The following is a 20,106-nucleotide window of genomic DNA, read 5'->3' as shown; positions in this document are numbered from 1 at the left end:
AGCATGAGATTGCTGTTTTCCTTATGTCTAATATCAACACCCAAGAAGACAAGGGATGGACAGGATGAATGCTGGCCTTAAAAGTTAAGTCAGTTTATTTTAGATATCTTCTCTCTCCTTAAAGAAATGGTGCAGCTGCCAATAGAATTCTATGGTTGGCTGTACTAAGAACTGGCCTTTCCTCAGCAAAATCCTGAGGAATGTGCTTAATGCTGGTCAGTTACAATAAAATGAGTTTAACAGTTGTACTTTGAGTGATTGGTATTAGATGAGCCACTGCTTGAGAAAGCATTGTATTTATGAGCTCCAAAGAACTGTGAATGAGGCATTAAATATCTATGGGTTTATTTCAAAGCTGTAATTATTTACTTTCGAATCTGGGATCCTTTATACTTAGTTTTTAAATCTAATATGGACTCTGGTGGCTGGAACCATGCCTACAAATTGCCTCCTCCTCTGCGTGCATCCTGGTTGTTGGTCTACCCTGTTGCTAGGAGCCCAGAGCTCTTCTGGGCGCATTCAGTCAGGTCCTGGCTGTGTGGCTGAGCTGAGCTGTGGTGGATGGACTGATGGACTTTCTTCTCCTCTAGGGTGACCTGCAGTCTCAGGCCATGGTCAGGGCAGTGGCACGTCAAGTGTGTGAGCAGCTCATCCAGAGTAAGTGTGTTATATTCACCAAGGGGGTGACCCATGGGGATGGGCCTTTCTCATGACCACAGTGACAAAGGAAGACAACTCTGATCCTTTATAAATTCTAACAGTATCCATCTAGCACAGCTAGAACGGGTTACTTCGCAGCTCTATGTCAGTGATATAGAAACCAAACTCCTGTGTCACCACCCCAAGGACTAGGGAGTTGCCCAGATCAAATCTGCTGTTCTGTCTTTTCCCTCCCCCCAAATAGGCCTCCCCCACCCCCTGCCCTCAGTGTTACACATTGAACTACCAAGATACATCTCAGAAGCTCCCTTTGAAAATATCCTTTAAGATACTGAGTTCTACTCATTCATAAGGTTTAAATCTTGTCCATTTTTTAACCTACTGTATTTTGGTAATCCTAAAGTCTTTCCTTTTATTCCAAGGCCAAAATATATACAGAGAAATGGGGAGGGGAGGGAGAGAGAGGGGAGGGGGGATGTTAATGTGACATTTGATATGGCACATATAATTGGGGCATGTGGTCTTGTGCCAAAAATGATACCAGACCTTGATAAAAACACCTGTCCCACTTTTTATTTTATACCTGAACAGTTTGACAGCATTGCATTTCAAGTATTGATACCTTCCTGTTCACAATATACCAGTCTGTTTGCACATTCGCCGCTGTCTGCTGACTACGTGTTTTGTCCTATTAATGCAGCCAGAGGATTACTAGGGTGGACCCTTCTCTTTTCTAGTACTTTGGTCAGTACTAAAGGAGCTGATGCCAAGTAAAGGCAAAATATTCCTCTCAAATGCATCCAGCCTTGTCTAGCACGGCAGTCATCCATCCTCTGCTCTGATAGCACCCTTCCCCTTGAGGGACTGACATTTGCAGTGTGATTCTCTTATCAGTTTCAGGGTTATAGTTACTTTAACCCAGGGAAGTTTGAGAGTTAAGCCATGGAAGTCCAACATGTGTCTAAGAAGATTCTCTTGGCCTGGTCCAAAAGTCACACCTGCAATTCCAAGATAGAGGGGAGGTATGAAGATCCCAAACTGACAAGAATTTTCATTGAAATGAAAACAATAGAGCAAAAAGAGGTCAAAGCTACAGACACAGTAGTTTTCCTCCTTATTGGTTAATACTACTTAATTTTATAATATGCACACTAAATGTATATGGGGAGAATTTATGAATCCAATGAACTATTCAGTTTAATGCCAAAATAAGACATTTGAAAACAATGAATTACAGGACTAGGGCATGATTCAAGTGGTAGAATACTTGCCTAGCAAACACAAGGCCCTAAGTTAAATCCCAGTATAGCCATTTCACAGCAACAACAATAACAACAATAAATTATCAAAGGGAAAAATCTGTATCCTAGATTGCTCCATAGGATTCTCATTTCAAATGAACAATGTAAATTGACTAAGAGTGATGGATTATTCTTGGAAGAAAATGTAAAGGGTTACATGTTCATATGGCTAATGGCCTTGTTCCACTATGGAATGAAAACCTCACACAAGCAGATGATTATTTAGAACATGCCCTAAAAACTGAGGATTCAAAATTCAGTTTTTTGCCCTTAGTAATTCTCAAACTCTTGTGAATAATTTCTTAGTAGAGGCAGTGAATTAGACAGAGCCTAGGTGGCTAAGAAATTAAGAAGCCTTGCTTGTCAGTGCAGTTTTAAGAGAAGGAAATTGAAGACACTGTATGCCCCCTACTCGGCTGTAGCGCTGTTATCACAATTGTTTTCCTAACCATTGCTCTGGTTTTCTCTGTACACTTTATTTTCCTCTTTAGGCCGGAGTTATTCGTTTGTATATAATTCCTTACAGGCTCAGTCATCTGGTTTCTAGTTCTTACTTGATCAAAATAATGTTAAGAAGGGTTATAAGGGAAACTTCGAGACTCAGGTGACGTCAGCTGGGGCAGTAATGAAGGACAGACAGCCTCTTGTCAAAGGCAGAGCTGAAAGTCATGTATAGAAACAACGCCTCTATCCAAGAAGCAATAGCTATAATCCGAGTCCCACACGTAAGGAAAGAATATATTTTAAGACTACTTCCTGAAGGTGGTTCTTATTTTCATTTAGATTTACATATATGAGAAGGGCAAATAATGCATCTAGAAAATTCTATTTATGATGCTGGAAAAAAAATGAGACATTTATTTATTATAAAGTATCAAAAATTTTATAAATCTATTCTTCTGATTACTAAAATACGTTCTCTCTGGCGTAAGTTGAGGGATCATGGAAGATAGTGCCATAATTTTTATTATATAAAGCCACTGGAAGTTTCTCCAGCTGAAACCCAAGGGAAAGTTTCTTGGAAAAAAAAAATCTTGCAAACTGAGAGCTGTGTGGAGACAGGGCAATTGTCTGGGGATTTGTGAGCAAGAGGGTGGAGCAGACTTGGTGGGTTGGAAAAAAGACAAATAACGTGGAAGGAAATTGCCGGAGAAGGGCAGCTGTGTGAGGGTTCAGGGTCAAATAAACGTTGGGGGTGAAGATAAAATGTATGATTTCTGCTCAGCGATGCTTGTCACCACGCTGACATGTGCAGTGCGAGCACATGGAATCGAAGCCAGACGTTTCTATCACTCTACACAAAATAGAAAATATTCAAAGTTGGACATCACTGTGTCTCCAAGGGGTGGGCTTTCTGCCATTGGTAGATATTGAACACAACTGTTCAGAGCTTTCTGGAATGACAATCCAGACTTCTCTAGGACTGTCCTTTGCATGTTGCATTTTGGTGTCTTTTCGCAGGTCACATGGCTAGGTACACAGCCATCCTCAACCAGATTCCCAGCCATTCCACATCCACCAGGACCATCCAAGGGCCTCCTGGCGAGCCGGGCAGACCAGGCTCACCTGGAACCCCTGGTGAACAAGGACCCCCAGGTGCCCCAGGCTTTCCAGGAAATGCAGGTGTGCCGGGGACCCCAGGAGAACGAGGTAAGCCAGCCTAGTCCTCGTGAGGATCTCCAGACGAGAGGTCAGGGCAGCAGAGCACAGCCATGGTACTTACACATTGATAAAGTCAAATAGGGGACAAAAGTTAATTCTATCCCTACCCTATACTTGCATTTCCTATTTGTCCCCAAGACTGAAAAAAAAATTAAATTGAGCAGTGTACAGCATAGGTAGCAAAAATCATATCTACCTAAAGGATAAAGGCTCCAACTCACATGTAAGAGGCCTTGAACCAACACAAAACGGATGTCCCAGCTGAGCAATGAGGGCTCATTTTTGTCATCTTAGCTACTCAGCAGGCTGAGATCTGAGGATGTCGATTCAAGCCTAGTAGACCCTTATCTCCAAGTAACAGCACAAACTAAAATGGAACTATGGCTCAAACCTTGAGTGAAAAAAAAACAAAACTAAGAGCCAGTGTCTAGGCCTGAGTTCAAGCTATAGGCCCAGCACCAAAGAAAGAAAAAGGGTTGTTCAATTTGAAGAGTAAGAAAATGATGTACACCTTTGTGCAGAAGTGTCTTCATATGAATCATAGCTCTGTATGTACAGTTGTGTGTGTGTGTGTGTGTGTGTGTGTGTGTGTGTGTGTGCAATGCCCAGATTGGGCAGCAATCAATGGCAACAGTTTATTAGTTTCATGGGCCAATGATTTCACTTTTATTTAAGTTTCATTGACATAGAAACCCTACTAAGGCCTTTCTTCTCCTATCTATAGATCTCCCAAGTATTGTGTAAATCACTGGTGATCCCTTTGGTTGAATTTCACTTAATTTCAAAAATGAACCAAAACCTGTCATTCCAAAAGCAGCAAAAAAGATCTGGGAATTGGTGGTGACATATTAATCATGAAGAAAATAATAGGGAAAAGAGACAAGTGACAAAAGTGTTGCTTAAGACACAGTTTTCAGACTGTAGATGGGGTGGGGGGAGGGGAGCTAACCCGGGTAGCTGTGTAGCTGTCAGCTATCTGTCTGCTCTGTGAACTATGTGCACTTTTATAAAATGTGGGGTGTAAGACGTAGATCCCAAAGACAGAATTTCACGTCAATTCCCGAGCCATGCCAACAATATATTTCTGCCCATTTACTCTGAAAATACATATGGCTTTCTTCCTTTGAAAATATCCTTTTCTTCCTTTGTCTTACATGTATCTTATGTCATTCAGCATTTACCTTAATTCCTGTCTCATGAATAAAAGTTTGGATTGTTTTATTGGGGTTTTCTTTTTGGTCCTGTGGCTTAAACTCAAGACCTACATGCTGTCCTACATGCTGTCCCACAGCTCTACTTCTAGATTTTCTTTGGTAGTTAATTGGAGAGAAGAGTCTCCCATGTTTTCCTGCCTGAGCTAGCTTTGAACATCTATCTTCACATTTTAGCCTCCTGAGTAGAATAGGTAGGATTACAAGCCCGGCTCATGCATGGAGTTTTTATTGGTCACTGCAAGACACATACCTCCAACTTGAGCATCTGATGCTTTTAGTGTCTCTTCCTCTCACGATACACTTCAGATGTTAATGAACAGATTTCTGACTACATTTTGAACGGCTCTGCTTTGTACTAAGTAGATGCTCACAAGGGGTTGTATCGATTGTGATGCAGTTAATGGATTTCTTTCTGAAAGTCAGCAGCATAGAGAAAGACATAATTTCCTCACATCTCTCCAGAGCTCTGTGCGCCGGGGAGGTGTCCACTTATGTCAGCAGAGCCCCCTCCATGGTGTCGGGGTAGGGAAGCTGTCGACTCAGGACTCACAGAGCCAGAGCCTGAATCACTCCAAGCAAGTCACAAGTTGTCTCAGCTCTTTTTTGGAAGTACTAGACTCTGTTCTTGCCAAACTGAGTCTTTCTGCCTTGCAACATTATTTGAGTAGTCAGAGAAGAGAAAAAAATTACCTCAGAAATCTCAAAGAAGAGCCCAGACAACCATTAAAAATATGAACTTCCAAGATGTAAATGCCTGACATGCATGAAGATGTGTATTCCTTAAGAGCATAGTAGAAAACAATGCTCTCTATCTCATAAATACAAGGACAGAAAGAAAGAGAGAGGGAGAACGAGAGAGGGGAAAAGGAGGGAGAAGGAGACAGAGGGAGAGAGAAAAAAACAGGGGAAGATGATCTGAGCTGAATCCCAGTAGAAGGGTGCTTGGAGGATTAGCAGATTGGAGTTTATATCCCAATATTCAACTGACTCTTCATTTCCAGCCGCGTTTCACGGTTCATTCTTACAAGGTGGGCCCTGAGATTTTGTTCTTGCCCTTGTCTTCCAAGTACCTCAGGAAAAATAAAGAAGGAAAAGTGAATGTCTTTCCCCAAAAGTATAACCACAGATTTTTATCACTGAAGTCTTTAGCCATCTGTTCTCTGACCCTTCTGTTTTTTTTTTTTGTTAGCCCCTCCATTGTTTTCCCCCTACCATCCCCTCCCTCCCTCCCTTCCCCGAAGTTCTTTTTTTTTTTTTTTTTTGATTGTGATTAAGTGATTACATAGTTTCTAAGTCACAAGTTCATTCTAACTTTCCTGGAACAAATTGTCTATCACAGTCTGTAATATATAACAGTGTTCACATGTTATACACCATACATGTGATCAGCAGCGTGGGGATATTTAGTAGTGGTTCAACCAGATGAGCAGGAGTTCTTTGTTTCTTAAGTCCTGTTAGTTTTGTCGTATCACCTAACATTTTGGATTTATCATCCACTTATCAGGGAGACCATGTACCGTTTGTCTCTTCGCTCTTGGCTTACCTCGCTCAACATGATTCCTTCTAGCTCCATCCATTTCCCTTCTGTTTTATATAAAAGGATGAGTACAGAGAGTGAGGCCAAAAGTGGCTCAATGTCAGCCAATGTCAGGACCAGAAAGAACTAGAGACCACTAGAGGCCATTATTTGTTTCTACTGTTTGAACTGTGATGATCACCATGCTGTGTCCCATAGTCTTTAAAAAGATACTGCATTATAATGAGGAAGATGAACTGTTAATAGTAAGCACCAAAGAAACAATGGAAACAGGATTAAAAGCAATATAGCTTAGCATTGAAAAGATTTAGGATGCCAATTGCTTTGGCTAGTTTTTCATCCGAAGTTGCTTCATCCAGTGTCTCTGTTGTTGTTTCCTAAAATTAACCAAGGCAACAATGACTTTTATTATGTATTAGAATGGGTTTATTTAATTGAAAAGAACCAGAAAAGTTTTCTGGTTTATGTCTTCATGCAATGCCTTCAGTTTCTCTGATTCTTCAAAAATCTTTGCAACACAACCACTATCCACCTAAAGACTTTTATTTGTATATTGCCAATATATAAAAGCTAGAATTCATATCTGGTTTGTTTATCTAATAAGTCAGAAATATTTATTGAATGCAGGGTTTAGGTAAGGCTTTTTGGCTAAACTGTGTATGAGCTAATACTATTATTATGACGTTCACTTAAGCACCAAATTCATCTTCCAATATTGTGCTCAGATCTGTTCACGTACTGTTTCATTTGGAAAAACTAGATTTGTTTAAGGAAGGAATGGGAAATGTTACTGAAAGTGTCAGGTGAGGGATGGGAAATGCTCAATGCTTTCATTAGGTAGAAAGAAAATGACGTCAGGATTTGATTGTGGCCTTTGCTAAGATAGGGTGCTAGAGTGGATTTAAGTTACTAAGCATGCATATTATGCTCATAAAACTGCTAGGTGATCAGGATTACCTCCATTTTTAGGTGAAGAAAATAAAAGTTTATCTGTATTGCTAATTGTTAAAAACTACACAATAGAACAAGAAGACTGGGGACTAAATGTAGATTACCATGATCCCCACAATGCAGTATCTAGTGACCCTGTTTTTTTTTTTCCTACTGAGAGCCACCAAGTTCAAAACCTGCTACCTGCTATGCTAACCAGGATGACTGGTGGGCTATGGTCTCTCTATTTATATACTTCGATACCCTTGTCTCCTTAGCCAGGGGGAATCTATAACTGCAAACATCACAGTAAGCCAGGTGATCTGTTAGGTAAACATAAAGGAATAGGTACATTTTGCATGGTGATACACTTCGACATATGACAATTCTCCTAGGATTTTGGCAAATACTCCAGGCTATAATGTAGTTACATAAACATAACTGGAGCAATTACTTATACGATAGTATAAATAATGGTTTATGGATCTAGAGGTACAGTTATAGAAATTCTTCTCTTCTGACTATACATGACTTTGGGGGCAAAGAGGGTAAAAAGCTGGAATGCAATTTATTCTTGATATACTTCTGATATTTTAGATGAGAAACCATCGATACCTCTCAATTTGAGGTGCTAGGTTAGCACCCCAAAAGTTTCACCAGTGAGGGATGGAAAGAATGTGGTTTGGAAATTCATAGGAAATTATGGGAATACCCAATGGATGTTATGTAAATGAATATAAATGATATCTATCAAAAGACCCACCCTACCCCAGCAAATACAATATAACAGGACTCAGACTGGGTCTATTCTCTGAGTAATGGCAATTCCTTTCAGACACTCAGAAATGGCAATAGGACCAGAAATGGTGCCCTACCCTGACATTTATCTGTATCTCTAATGCTCAGGATGTGAGACAGCAGGGGTGAGACATCTAGGGAGAAAACAGAGACTCCGATTTAAAGAGAAAAGTAGGGTTCTTGTGTTCAGTATTCCTGTGGTCAGCATTCCTCGTGTTCAGTATTCCTGTGAGCTGAAGATAAATTTGGCAGAATACGTTGGTAAGAAATTAGATAGAGCACAATAGTTCAGAGCCAGGACTATTGCAGTGGTGAGAAGCAATTCTGTGAAACTTCTTAATAGCCTATATAGACTGGTTTGTTTTTTGGGGGGAAAATGAGCTCTATGGGACAGATCAACTTGTGGAAAAGCATGGTGCAGAATAATTATGATCTGCTGCTTGGACTTGAGTATATCTAAGTCTCTCCATGATTCTGTATTTCAATTGGGATTCAATTATGTGACATGTTCCTTCTTCACACTGCTATAAGAAATCTACTGTAGTTCGCTGTGCCTTCTTATCCTCTGCCTCTCATTTCCTGAGAGATGGAACATTTTCTTTTCTTGTTTAATAACCAATGGCTAGAGTCCAAGTTGAATTGCTTTGGAGTCAAACCTTTGAAGGTTTGATGGGTCATGCTTTTTTCCTAATGTACATCCACCTTAGTCACTGGCAGTAAATGCTCTTTCTGTTATTCTGCCCCACTCCCCTTCATTGTGGCTGTTGGAACTCCTTGTATTGGCACTCTACTACTCTAACAAATTACCTAAAAATGTGGTGACTTAAAGCAATGAACATAAATGGCTTTATTTTTCATGGGTCAGGGATTACAGTTTACTCTGAGCCAATCATGAAATTGAGATGCCATCCAGGGCTGCTGTCAGTGGGAGTTTTGGTTGGAGTTGGAGCCTCTGTTTCCAGGACAACCTGCTTTCCCCCAAGGCTGTAGGCAGGACTTTCAGGCCCTGGCTGACTACTGCAGGAGGGCTCCACTTCTCCCCATGGAACTCTGCACAGTCTCTTTCTTCATAGGCAGTGACTGTAGTCCGTGAATGAGACTTTATAAAGCCTCTGAATCTGGTCTCATGAGTCCCATGCTTTTACTTCCACCATTTTCTGTCAGGGGTCATGAAGGTCAGGGGGACTTGACTTTGTATGTAAGTCATCAGTCTCCTCTAAGTGAATCTCAGACATGATGCTTCCGTCCAGAACAGTGGCTCTTCTGCGGTGTGACTTCCAGGACCCTGAGATTTGAGGGGCTTGAAACAGACCGACCAGTTCAATGTCTGTCTCACCTTGTGTGTAGAGTTCTCTCCAGTAATCTTTCAAATCATCCAATGGTATTTGTAGCTCTTAGAGAGAAATGTAAGATATGGGCTAAAAACAGAATAATAGCACAGACTAGAAAAGCTTATTTTGGAGAAAGCTAGCATCTTTTAGGTTCCTATTTCTGAGAATACTTGTAGTCAGGACAAAACCATTCTCCAGATAAACACACGGAATGATAAAAGTCATTGACAAATTGAAATTAAATTGTCTGTATGCTCTGTAATTAGAACAGATGGCTATTCTAATAACCAATAGTCATCATTGGTGTTGATCATCATGTTTCTTTTTTCCCTTTTGTGCATCTTGTTTCTCCTCTATATTTTATTTTTCCCCTGAACTTCAAAAAATTGTAAATATGGGTTACAATTTAGTGTGTTCATCTAGGTGTTCAGTGCTTCTTGTCAGACTCACTCCTTGCATCTTGCTCCCCAATCCCCACACCTCATTTCTCATTTTACATTTTTGCAACAGAAGCCAATATAATATTTTTCCACAGCTTAAAACAATTTAAGACCTCAGACACACTGATAGCTCACACCTGTACACATGGGTAGCTCATGCCTGTAATTCTAGCTACTAGGAGCCTGAGATCTGAGGATCATAGTTCAAAGGCAGTTTGGGCAGGAAAGTCTGTGAGATTCTGTTCTTCAGTTCACCAGAAAACAGCTGGAAGTACAGCTGTGGGGCACTAGCCTGGGGTGCAAAAAATCTCAGGTATACTGCAAGGCCTGGCACAAAACCACCACTACCACTAACACAACAAAAATACCAAAACCAAACCCCCTAGAGAATAAATATATTCTCTCTGAATAAATATGCAATAAATCAATCCTGTCTGAGTTTGAGTTAGAGGAGAATGAAGATATAAATATATACTTACAGATTACTTGACATGCCTCACCTCCTCCAGAATGTATAGTCCAGATGCTCTCTATCCTACCTCATTAGTGCCTCATACAGGTCATTTAATGCCCAGGTAGAGTTCACTTCCTCACATTGAGTTTTAATCATTTCACTTCTTGTAATCCTATCTCAGATGACTATTTTGTCCCTAAAGGTCAAATTAAATGTGTATTTTTCTTCTATTATGCAGAATACCTGCCATATAATAGGTATTTCAAAAATCTTCAGTGATTATGGTGTTGATTTGCTCTTGGCTAGCTTTGTGACTGTCATTACTCATTCTCCCTAGGGCCCCATTAAAAGCCAAAGCCTGTGTGGTTATAGTGCGTCAGTCCTGAGATTTCATGTTCATAGCACATTCCTACCAAGTTAACAATGGAAGCATTTTCTTTCAAGTTAGTCAGAAAATAAGTGTAACGTTTTAAAGTAGTTTTGGATCATCTGAGGAAGGCGCACTCACTCAGATACATCCAGGTTCCCCCTACACCCTGTTGTCTCTCAGGAGTAAGGCTTTTCACATGAGCTCCCCTCTCTGGTCTAGAGAAGCATGGCTTGTAGACTTCCTGTCTGGGGTCAGCCATATTGGAAAGCTTCGGTCTGTCCACAGATGCATCCTGTGTTCTCTAGTTCTGTTCTGGCTGTTCTTACTCTACACTATTACCTTTTCCTATCTACATGTTTTTCCCTACTCCATGGCGACTTGCTATGAACGAGAGTGTACCTTTGAGTCTGGATTCTCCTTTTTTTTTTTTTTTAATTGGTCGTGGGGCCTGAACTCTGGGCCTGGGCGCTGTCCCTCAGCTCTTCAGCTCAAGGCTAGCACTCTACCACTTGAGCCACAGTGCCACTTCCGGTTTTCTGGTGGTTTATTGGAGATAAGAGTCTCATGGACTTTCCTGCCTGGGCTGGCTTTGAACCACTATCCTCAGATCTCAGCCTCCTGAGTAGCTAGGATTACAGGCGTGAGCCACCGGTGTGGTGATTCTTAATGCCTTCCTTATCTTCTTTTTTCTGTCTTTCTGTTCCTTGATGTGTGATTTAACTGTGTGACACTGAATCAATCCCCAATCCATTCTGGACATGATCAGCTTGTGGAAGGCATTGACACAGATTAGAGGATACAAAGAAGGCAAAAGCCAGGATACTCCTCCCTTCAACCCTACCACGGCCTACTCTCTCACTCCACTTATGGCCAAAACCCTTCTGTGGTTTTGAGTTCTACTGGAGAACCTCTCTCTCTATCTAGATCTTTCCTCTAGGCTCTAGGCTTTAGGTTCCACTCACAAATTTTTCCCATTGATTGTTCTTACATCCCTATGGGTGTTAGTGACTTCCTACGGTTGCTAATTTGTACATTGCATCTTTGCTTGACATGTTACCTTTCTGTTACCCATCTAATTGAGTATGTGAAATTCCCTCTGCCATAGAGATCCACAGTGGTTTATATGCCTAAACCCAGAATTATAAAGGCAGAGTAGATGGCCAGTTGTTAACATGAAAAAGGTAATTAAAAAGAGGAATCTTTAGCAAGATTTATTTACTTAGAATGTGCATTTTCCTACCTGGAACACGTCCACACAAAGCATGGAGCATACTCTGTAAAGACCAAACATAGACATAGCAGAACCTGGCAAGGTACATAGAACATTTGTTGAACTGAGTCCAATTACTCTGCTGTCTTATAACTAGGTATTAAGTACGTTCCACCTAGTGCCGCGTATTTAAGCATGCATTGAGCTAGCAACATACTATACTTGGAATTGATCGCCAACATTTCCCAGGCAACAGACAAATATAACACAGCTGAAGCTTTGCTCCACAGTCTCGGTGACTTTCTTGGTGCAATGACAATTAAAGCATTCCCTGGGCCTTGCATATCTGCCTGGGCATAAATCCTGGGAGTTCTTCAGAAGGTCTGGACTCAGGAAGAAGTGACTATGTTCTGTGGAACAGCAAGGGAGACCAGCCTGGATTGCTTGATGTGGTCAGGCAGCCAGAGGAATGAGCAAAATCTTCCTACATGGAAGCCAACAGGCCAAAGAAAATAGGAAACAGACAACAAAGAGCCAGACTCAGCACATTGTAGTGTGAGCAAAAGAAATCCTCTTGAATTCAGTTCCAATATTGCACAAAACAAAGGGCCAGTAGCAAAGGTAACCGAGGAAGCGTGATAAACACAGGCTGATAACCCAGTGTGGAGACAGGGAGAAAAGCCGACTGATTTGACAGACAGTCAGGAAGACAAGAAACACAGCCCGCAGGTCCAGTATGGAGTCCAAGACAGTGAGAGCAATGGTTACGCATAGAGGTTTCTATACCTATCTGCCTGGAGTGCAATCTCAGTTCTGTTGCTTCCTAACCAAGGGCAGGTGACTAAATGTTTCTCCACCACAGCCCTCTTTCAGGGCTGTGTAATATCTGTCCTCTCTTGTGGAGAGTCGATGAGTCTGTATATGCAGAGTATGTAACAGTCAGATTCACGTGGAATGGTGGCTCCACCAGGAGCCACATCTTTCCTTTGCCACAATCTGTCACTGAACTTTGCATTTCATTTGTTCATCCAATTGGTGGGCAGATGCTTTTAAACCTATTTTTTAAATCATGCATATTGATTATACAGAATAACAAGTACCCTTTTTAGGCCTACCATACTTTAATGATAAACACTCTTCCTTATCTTCCTTCTTTTCTCCTCCTGACAGGTGTTTTGCAGGTGCTTACTATTTGTGGCTGGCACTGGGGACACAGTAAAGAATTAAGCTGATCTGATCCCTGCTTTGGCAAATCAGTAAATATTAGAAAATAGTGTTAGGAAATCTGTAGTCTGAAATGGTGCCAAATGAGACAGTAAGGGATGAGTGAAAATAACAAATGTGGGATTGTAATGGAAAATGTTGGTGGTGGGTGGGGATGATAGGCATATAAGCAGGCAGGGAATATATGGGAAATCTCTAGACTTTATGCTTGACTGTACTGTGAAGCTAAAACAGCTCTAATTATTTAAAAAAAATAACAAGACCAGAGAAAGTCAGAAAAAAAAAGATTTTAAACAAAAGACAGAAGAAAGGAAAAGAGGAAGATGGAAAAAAGACCTCTCTCTTATAAATCCTAAACAGTTTCGATAATTTCACAGATAAAGTGTTTCAGTCTTTGTTAACTTGTATTTTGGGGTATGTTGGCTCTTTTTACATTAATGATGCTCATGACAAAATGGCAGAACCTTAAGCCTCAGTGAAGCCAATTACATTCATTTTCAAAAGGCATTAGAAGTAAGCATTCCACACCGGGACTTGCTTTTAACAAGCAGTGTTCCCATGATTCAGGAGTAGGGAAGTAGCAAGACTTCAGCCTAAGGACTTGGGTCTGTGGATCCTTCAGCGGCTCTGTTGCTTATAAGGGGCAGCAGGGGTGTTAGTCTGGATATTCATTTGTTCAGCCTTCCCACATTTACTCAGCCCTTTGTTAACTGTGAGGTTCTCCTTGGGTCTGATGCTAAAGAGATCAATAAAAAAATTGTCTCTTTAGTCAAAAGGCCCAGAGTCAGATTTACATGGGAATAAGCAATGCAGTAGGATAATTAGTACCAAAGGAGACATCCATACCTTGGAAGGAAAAACATTGATTTATTCCTTTTAGTGTTTATTGTGTGGTTTAAGTAGTAGACTGCTAGACTTGAGTAGAGAAAACTGAAACAGCATCTAGGCCCTGAGTTCAAGTCCCAGTATCTCTATCTATCTATCTATCGATCTATCGATCTATCTATCTATCTATCTATCTATCTATCTATCTATCTATCTATCTATCTATCTATCTATCTACCTATCTAGCTTCCCAGATCAACTTTTAGAGCAATAAAGGGTGTAAGGTTAGACTTCAATTTCAGTCCTCATGATTTAATACGATCCTTTTCACTTAAAAGAAAAGGGGGGTCAAAGATACACAGAGATAGAGAGATAGAGAGACAAAGATAGAGAGAAATCCCTAGTCATGTTATCATGGATGTGAATAGTCCTTATGTGTGCTCATAGAAAAATATTAATATATTAGGTTCAGATAGTTTAGAAACAATCATAGCTTCATTCAGTCTTCCTCACAAATAAGCCAAGGATAGATAGAAAAGGATAGGCTAGAAAAGTTAGCACTTTTCTGGATGTCCGGTAAGGCTCTGTTGGCATAGCAAGGTTGTCACTGCGAGGTCGTGAGAGGTCTCTGAGTCACCACAACGTTAATCAGTAGCAGCTTGGTGTTAGTCATCGTTATAGTTTGTTATTTTCTAGTTCTTTCATTTGAGTTTTAACAGATGAAAAAGAATTTTGGCCAAATTTTCAGCTGTATGTAAGGGAGCAAGCATTGACAAGTTATGGGACCACCCATCAGCTAAGAAAAACAAACCCTACGGCTGGGTGTAATAGCTCCTGTCTATAATCATAGTAACTTGGGAAGTAGAGCTTGAGAGGACTCAAGTTCAAAGCCAGCCTGGGCAAAAAAAAAAAATTAGCAATACCACTTTCTCAACCATTAGGCAAGCGCCGTGGTGTATGACTGTGATGTCAGCTACTTAGGAGCTGTAAATAAGACTGAACTCTAGGGCAGTTGAGCAAAATAATGTAAGAGTGTACCTGAAAATTAAATCCAAAAAAGGGCTGGAGGTATGGCTGAAATACCAAGCACAAAGCCTGGACTCCAAACTCCACTGTTCAAACAACAACAACAATAATAATTCATAATAAAAAGGAATTAACTTAGATGAGCTCCTAGGGAAATACCCAATAGATTGGTATTTTGTCTGTCTCAACAAGTTGATGAGCAACTGAGCATTAAATGTTGACTACTCTGAGTGAATTATGTACCTTTCAAACTCAGAGGAGATTGCATTTCCACTTTTGAGAAATCACTTTTTCTTTATGGGCTCCGGTCAGAGACTGTGACAGACATGGTAGCCTGTGCCCTAGGCTAACACGGGAGTAGTGGTCTTGGGGAGCTCCGTTGGCATCAGCAATGCTCCATGCAGTAGAATTGGGTGTTTAGGAGGCACTGTGGCGTTTAATGCAGGCAGGGTGACTCCTAGCCAGAAAGAACATTCGCTGTTTCCAAGATGACATGTTACCTTACCCTCAGCAGCAGGTGATAAGAAACAATTCACACTGCAAGGACACTCATTCACATGCAATCTTAAAAAAAAAATACAAAAAAAAACTGTTAGTTAACCTACCACTGTTAAGTACATCACATTTATTTTTTTCCCTTTTGTAACTTAGAAACAAAGAGATTACAGCTGATTATTTTCAAAGTATCAGGATTCTTGCTCATTGTTAACTTCTAGCAGTATATACACATAACTTACAGTAAGGGAAAAAGTTATTTTCAATTTAGATTGTTTTTAAACCTTTATGTGCATGCCACCTCCTAAACTGCCTATTCTCTTTTATTTATAATTTCTTCTAGAGTTTTCCAACTTGATATCCTTTTTTCTAGGTATGAATTAACGGAGCTACAATATTATATTGGGCTCTTCCAAAAAGCTATCACTCCCCACAAAAAATAGACAGCAGGATTTTTTTCTATTTTAAATTTACTTTATTGTTATTATAGAGGTGATGTACAGAAGGATGATAATTACATGAGTCAGGTAGTGAGTGCATTTCTTTCGTACAGTGTCTTCTGTTCCCCCATTCTCTCCCAGCCTCTCCCTCCCATCTTTACCCATGAATTGTATGGTTCACTTTCATCAGTGTCCGGTGAGCTCCGCTGCTGCACTTTTTCATCCTTTTTCCCTTGAGTTCTGAGCCTTCTTCTCCCCTCCCCAAGATACACACGTGAATATACATCATATATAGGGTAAAGGACACTGAATCATCAACAACTAAAAAAAGAAAAACAAGTATTTTGTTCTATATCTTGGAGTTTTTTTCAGTATGTGTATTATTTTATATAAATATGAAGAGGCACTTAGGCATTGCATCTCTCCTAAGTGATTCTCTCCTAAGAGTAGCCTCTTTTGGTCTCACTGTGAGAATCTAGAATCCTGTGTAACTTGACATATCCCGGTGTGTTATGGATCTAACTTCTCCATATCCGAGAGAACATTGCTGTGTGCCTCTCAGACAGCAGGATTTCCTCCGATGTCATCCAGAGCACCTGCATTCAAGTCCAACATCATCGTCTCTTGAATTAAGATTGGGACTCAGTACAGGTGCTCCATCCTGTCCAGTGGTCTTGTGATAAGATTTATTTGAATGATGAGGTGTCAAAGTGTGTAATTCTTTTATTATTTTTCCTATGAAAATGTATAGTTTGTTAATGGTACTATAAATTGTTTGGTATGAATTCTGTTCAATGGAAAAGAAGCTCAAGCAGGTTTGGATTTTATGGGCTGAAACAGCCAAATCAAGCACAGGCTTTCTTGAAGCTTCCAAGTTTTAAATGGAAACTCACGCTTGTCAGAACTTTGTTGCCTAATTATAATTCATGCCTCTTGCAGATACATTACAGGGTGGACCAGAAGGAAAATGTTAGGCATGTCCACTTCTGATTTCTATTGTACTATTTGTGGAGTGCCAACTGCATACGTCAAGTGTCCTGATTTATGAAAAGCCACTGGGCAGAGTTTGACAGGCCGAACTACTTCAGTAGGAAGGAGAAAGATAAGAATTGTTGCTGTGTTCCAAATACACACTACATTTGAACACACAGAACCAGCCTTCTGTAGTGGGATTTTGCATTAGCCACACAGGCCAGGATTAAATCCAAAAGTCCCAAGGGGCCCATAACCTTAAATCAACACCCTTCATTGTCTATATCAGAAATATAACTGTTGAAACTTATATAAAAGAAGTACCAAGACAGAATTCTAAAGGTAATTTTCTTTCCTTCCTTTCTTCTTTCCTACTTCCTTCCTTCCTTCCTTGCTTCTTTCCCTTTTCCTTCTTTCTTTCCCTCTTTTTCTCTTCTCCTTCCTTCCCCTTTCCTTATTTCCCTTCCTCCTTCTTCTCTTTCCTCTCCCTTTCCTCTTCTCTCTTTCTTCCTTCCTTTTTTCTTCCCTTCCTTCTCCTGCCTTTCTGCCTTCCTTTTTTCTCTTTGAAACAGGTCTCACTGGTTTCAAGGGTGAGAAAGGAAATCCAGGCATTGGAACTCAAGGTCCAAGAGGCCCACCTGGACCAACAGGTACATCTTTCTACTTAACAAGAAACTGCAGGATACAAAACTTTAAATTTACTGATATCACAGTAAATGTGACTGTATTACATCTTTATATCCAGCTTGAATATCTGTATTTCTCATTTATTCTATTGGCAGGCCAATTTATTAGTAACAGTCCACCCATGACTGCTCTTCAGCAAGATCTTTAGATACAGAAACAGTATCCTCAGATAAAGGCATAGAAATAAAAACTCCTACAACTAAACACCATCTTCAGGATTATGTTAACTCTTTGAGAAAGTGAATGCCTTATTACAATATGATCTTCTACCCAGAGAATCAGATTCAGGTTAAAAAAAAGTCAATGAGTAGAGAGCGATACCTTTCCCCAGTTGCAAAAATGTGTTAAGGCTTCTTATAGGCATTCGGATACTAGGTAGTGATCTCAAAATTCACCACATTATGGTAAATGAACCATCCTTTTCACCTGTGACTGCCTTTCAGGACCTTCAGGAGAAAGTCGACCTGGCAGCCCAGGGCCCCCTGGCTCTCCTGGACCAAGAGGACCCCCGGGTCACTTGGGGGTACCTGGACCACAAGGCCCTTCTGGCCAGCCTGGATATTGTGACCCCTCGTCATGTTCTTCCTATGGTGTAGGAGGTAAGTGTCATCTTCTTTGGGGCCTTGAACAGTTTTGCTAGGGTTAGTACCAAATCAGGATAAGGTGCTTTGAAAATAGAATAGAGCAGTAGAGGAGGAAGCATTGGATGGCTTCCTCCCTCCCTCCCATTAATTACCCAGAAGCATCTTCTAGAAAGTGAAAATTACTTTCAAAGCCATTCCTTTTACCTCTCCCAGAGGAAATTCAAATACCAGCACACCGAAGCCTTCCTCTAGATGGAGATTCACATAAAGTTGGCCTCCGACTTTTTCATATTGGGTCATTTGGAGGTACATGTAGTTGGACTTTGACTGGGGGGAGGGGTTCCCATACTATATTACTTCTGTGGTCATTGCCATGACACCCTGTGAAATAGAGTCTTACTGTTTGAGAAATCTCCAACTTAGAACTTCATCCATAATTAGCAGGGTCTCCAAGAGTCTTTCTGGGTGACATCCTGCCCACCACATGCATTTTAGGTCATGAAGGATAGTCTGAAGAAGGAAGTCAGGCTGGCCTGGCTGACAGAATCTGGAAGATGAAGCGTCCTTAAATCTCCTGTGGTGGGCGTGCCGGTGTGTGGTTCAGTGGGACCACGTCAGCCAGTTACTCCTGAAAACTTTAAAAAGACAGAGGGTCAGTGAGGAATAGGGAAGCAATGAACTTCCTAGTCAATGAGTTTCAAGTTTTCTGCTTCAGGAGAAATTTAACTTTAGTTGCTAGGGGAATCGGTCCAAGTTTTGCTGATGTGTTTTTCTCTGTTCATCTTTTCCCTCCCTGTTCTCTCAAATCCCTCTGTCTCTTATTAAGACTTGATTCCTTACAATGATTACCAGCACTGAGGTGGAAGTCCTTTACTGTACCTACATTGGCCCAGGCATTTGTCTATGGATCCAGAACTGCTCTGTTTGCCGCCACCACCATTAAGACCCTGTTCCTAACAATTCCTGCACTACTACCTGCTTCCCTGACTTCCCACATTTCAAACGCTCACCCACCTGCTCCAAATAGACAGCAAATTTTAACCAAATCATACACACCAACTGTAACAGAAATGGACTGTTCTAGGTCAGCCTGGATAGAGGTCTATGATGCTGACAACCATTTACTCCAAAGGCTCTGTGAAAAAATCTCCATAATGTCCTTCTCCTCTTGCCCTCTTTACCCCCACACTGTGGTGATCAGCCCTTCTCTCCCATGACCCTGTTCTCTCTTCTGCCCCCTGCCCCACTTTCCTTGGTGATGGACTTCTAACATGAGATTGGTTATTAAATTTTATTTTTCTTTTATAAGTCTGCGGTGTTTCCAGGGTTTCTTTTATAAATAAAACATACAATATTTAAGCGGTCAGCTATCACTTTACTCTTCTAACCACTTCTCTCTCTTCACCTTCCTCCTTTAACTGTGAAATCTCCTGGGGAAGTGGCACAGTGAGAGAGATACCTGCAGTTTTCTACCAACACAGGGATCTCTATAGTTTACTGACAAATCAGTGTCTCTAAGGACCCAGGGAGGGGAGGATATCAACTTACGGTTCCTGGGTCCTATCAAGTCCGCACCCCCCCACTTTTCCTCTTTAGCTCCCCATCCAGATGAACCTGAGTTCACTCCTGTCCACGATGAGCAGGAAGCTATGGAACTGTGGGGCTCTGGGATCTGACAGCCTCAGGGAATATTGAAGACCAAAGGCAAGACCTCTCAAGGAACGTTACTCAAGAAAATGTTATGTGGTTTGTATGTTATTTTCTGTGTGTGTGTGTGGGAGTCATTTCAGCAACTTCTATTTCCTATAAGGAGAAAAATATTTTGTTGACAATAACTTCTATTTCCTAAGAAGGAAATAGAAGTTATTGTCAACAAAATATTTTTTATAAAAGATCTCCTTAATTCATGATGGCATAGAAGTGATTTCCCTTCAGTGTTTTAATGA

General features: G+C 40.8%; 1 protein-coding gene across 2 annotated transcripts in view; it reads left to right on the top strand.

The window, feature by feature from the left end:
* Col14a1 (collagen, type XIV, alpha 1) overlaps positions 1-19,925 on the top strand; it is a 165,507-nt gene extending 145,582 nt beyond the window's left edge. For both annotated transcript variants that reach the window (XM_013032216.1, XM_013032215.1), the window contains exons 43-47: positions 591-657; positions 3,423-3,611; positions 17,462-17,539; positions 18,020-18,175; positions 19,757-19,925. In XM_013032216.1, coding sequence (XP_012887670.1) covers positions 591-657; positions 3,423-3,611; positions 17,462-17,539; positions 18,020-18,175; positions 19,757-19,836 — 570 coding nt within the window. In that variant the 3' untranslated portion in view covers positions 19,837-19,925. The remainder of the gene's footprint in view (positions 1-590; positions 658-3,422; positions 3,612-17,461; positions 17,540-18,019; positions 18,176-19,756) is intronic.
* The last annotated feature ends 181 nt before the right edge of the window (positions 19,926-20,106 follow it).

The sequence above is a fragment of the Dipodomys ordii genome, unplaced genomic scaffold (assembly GCF_000151885.1).
Source record: "Dipodomys ordii isolate 6190 unplaced genomic scaffold, Dord_2.0 Scaffold151, whole genome shotgun sequence".
Taxonomy (NCBI): Eukaryota; Metazoa; Chordata; class Mammalia; order Rodentia; family Heteromyidae; genus Dipodomys; species Dipodomys ordii.
Note: the sequence above shows the minus strand (reverse complement) of the source record. Positions and strands in the feature narration are given on the sequence as shown.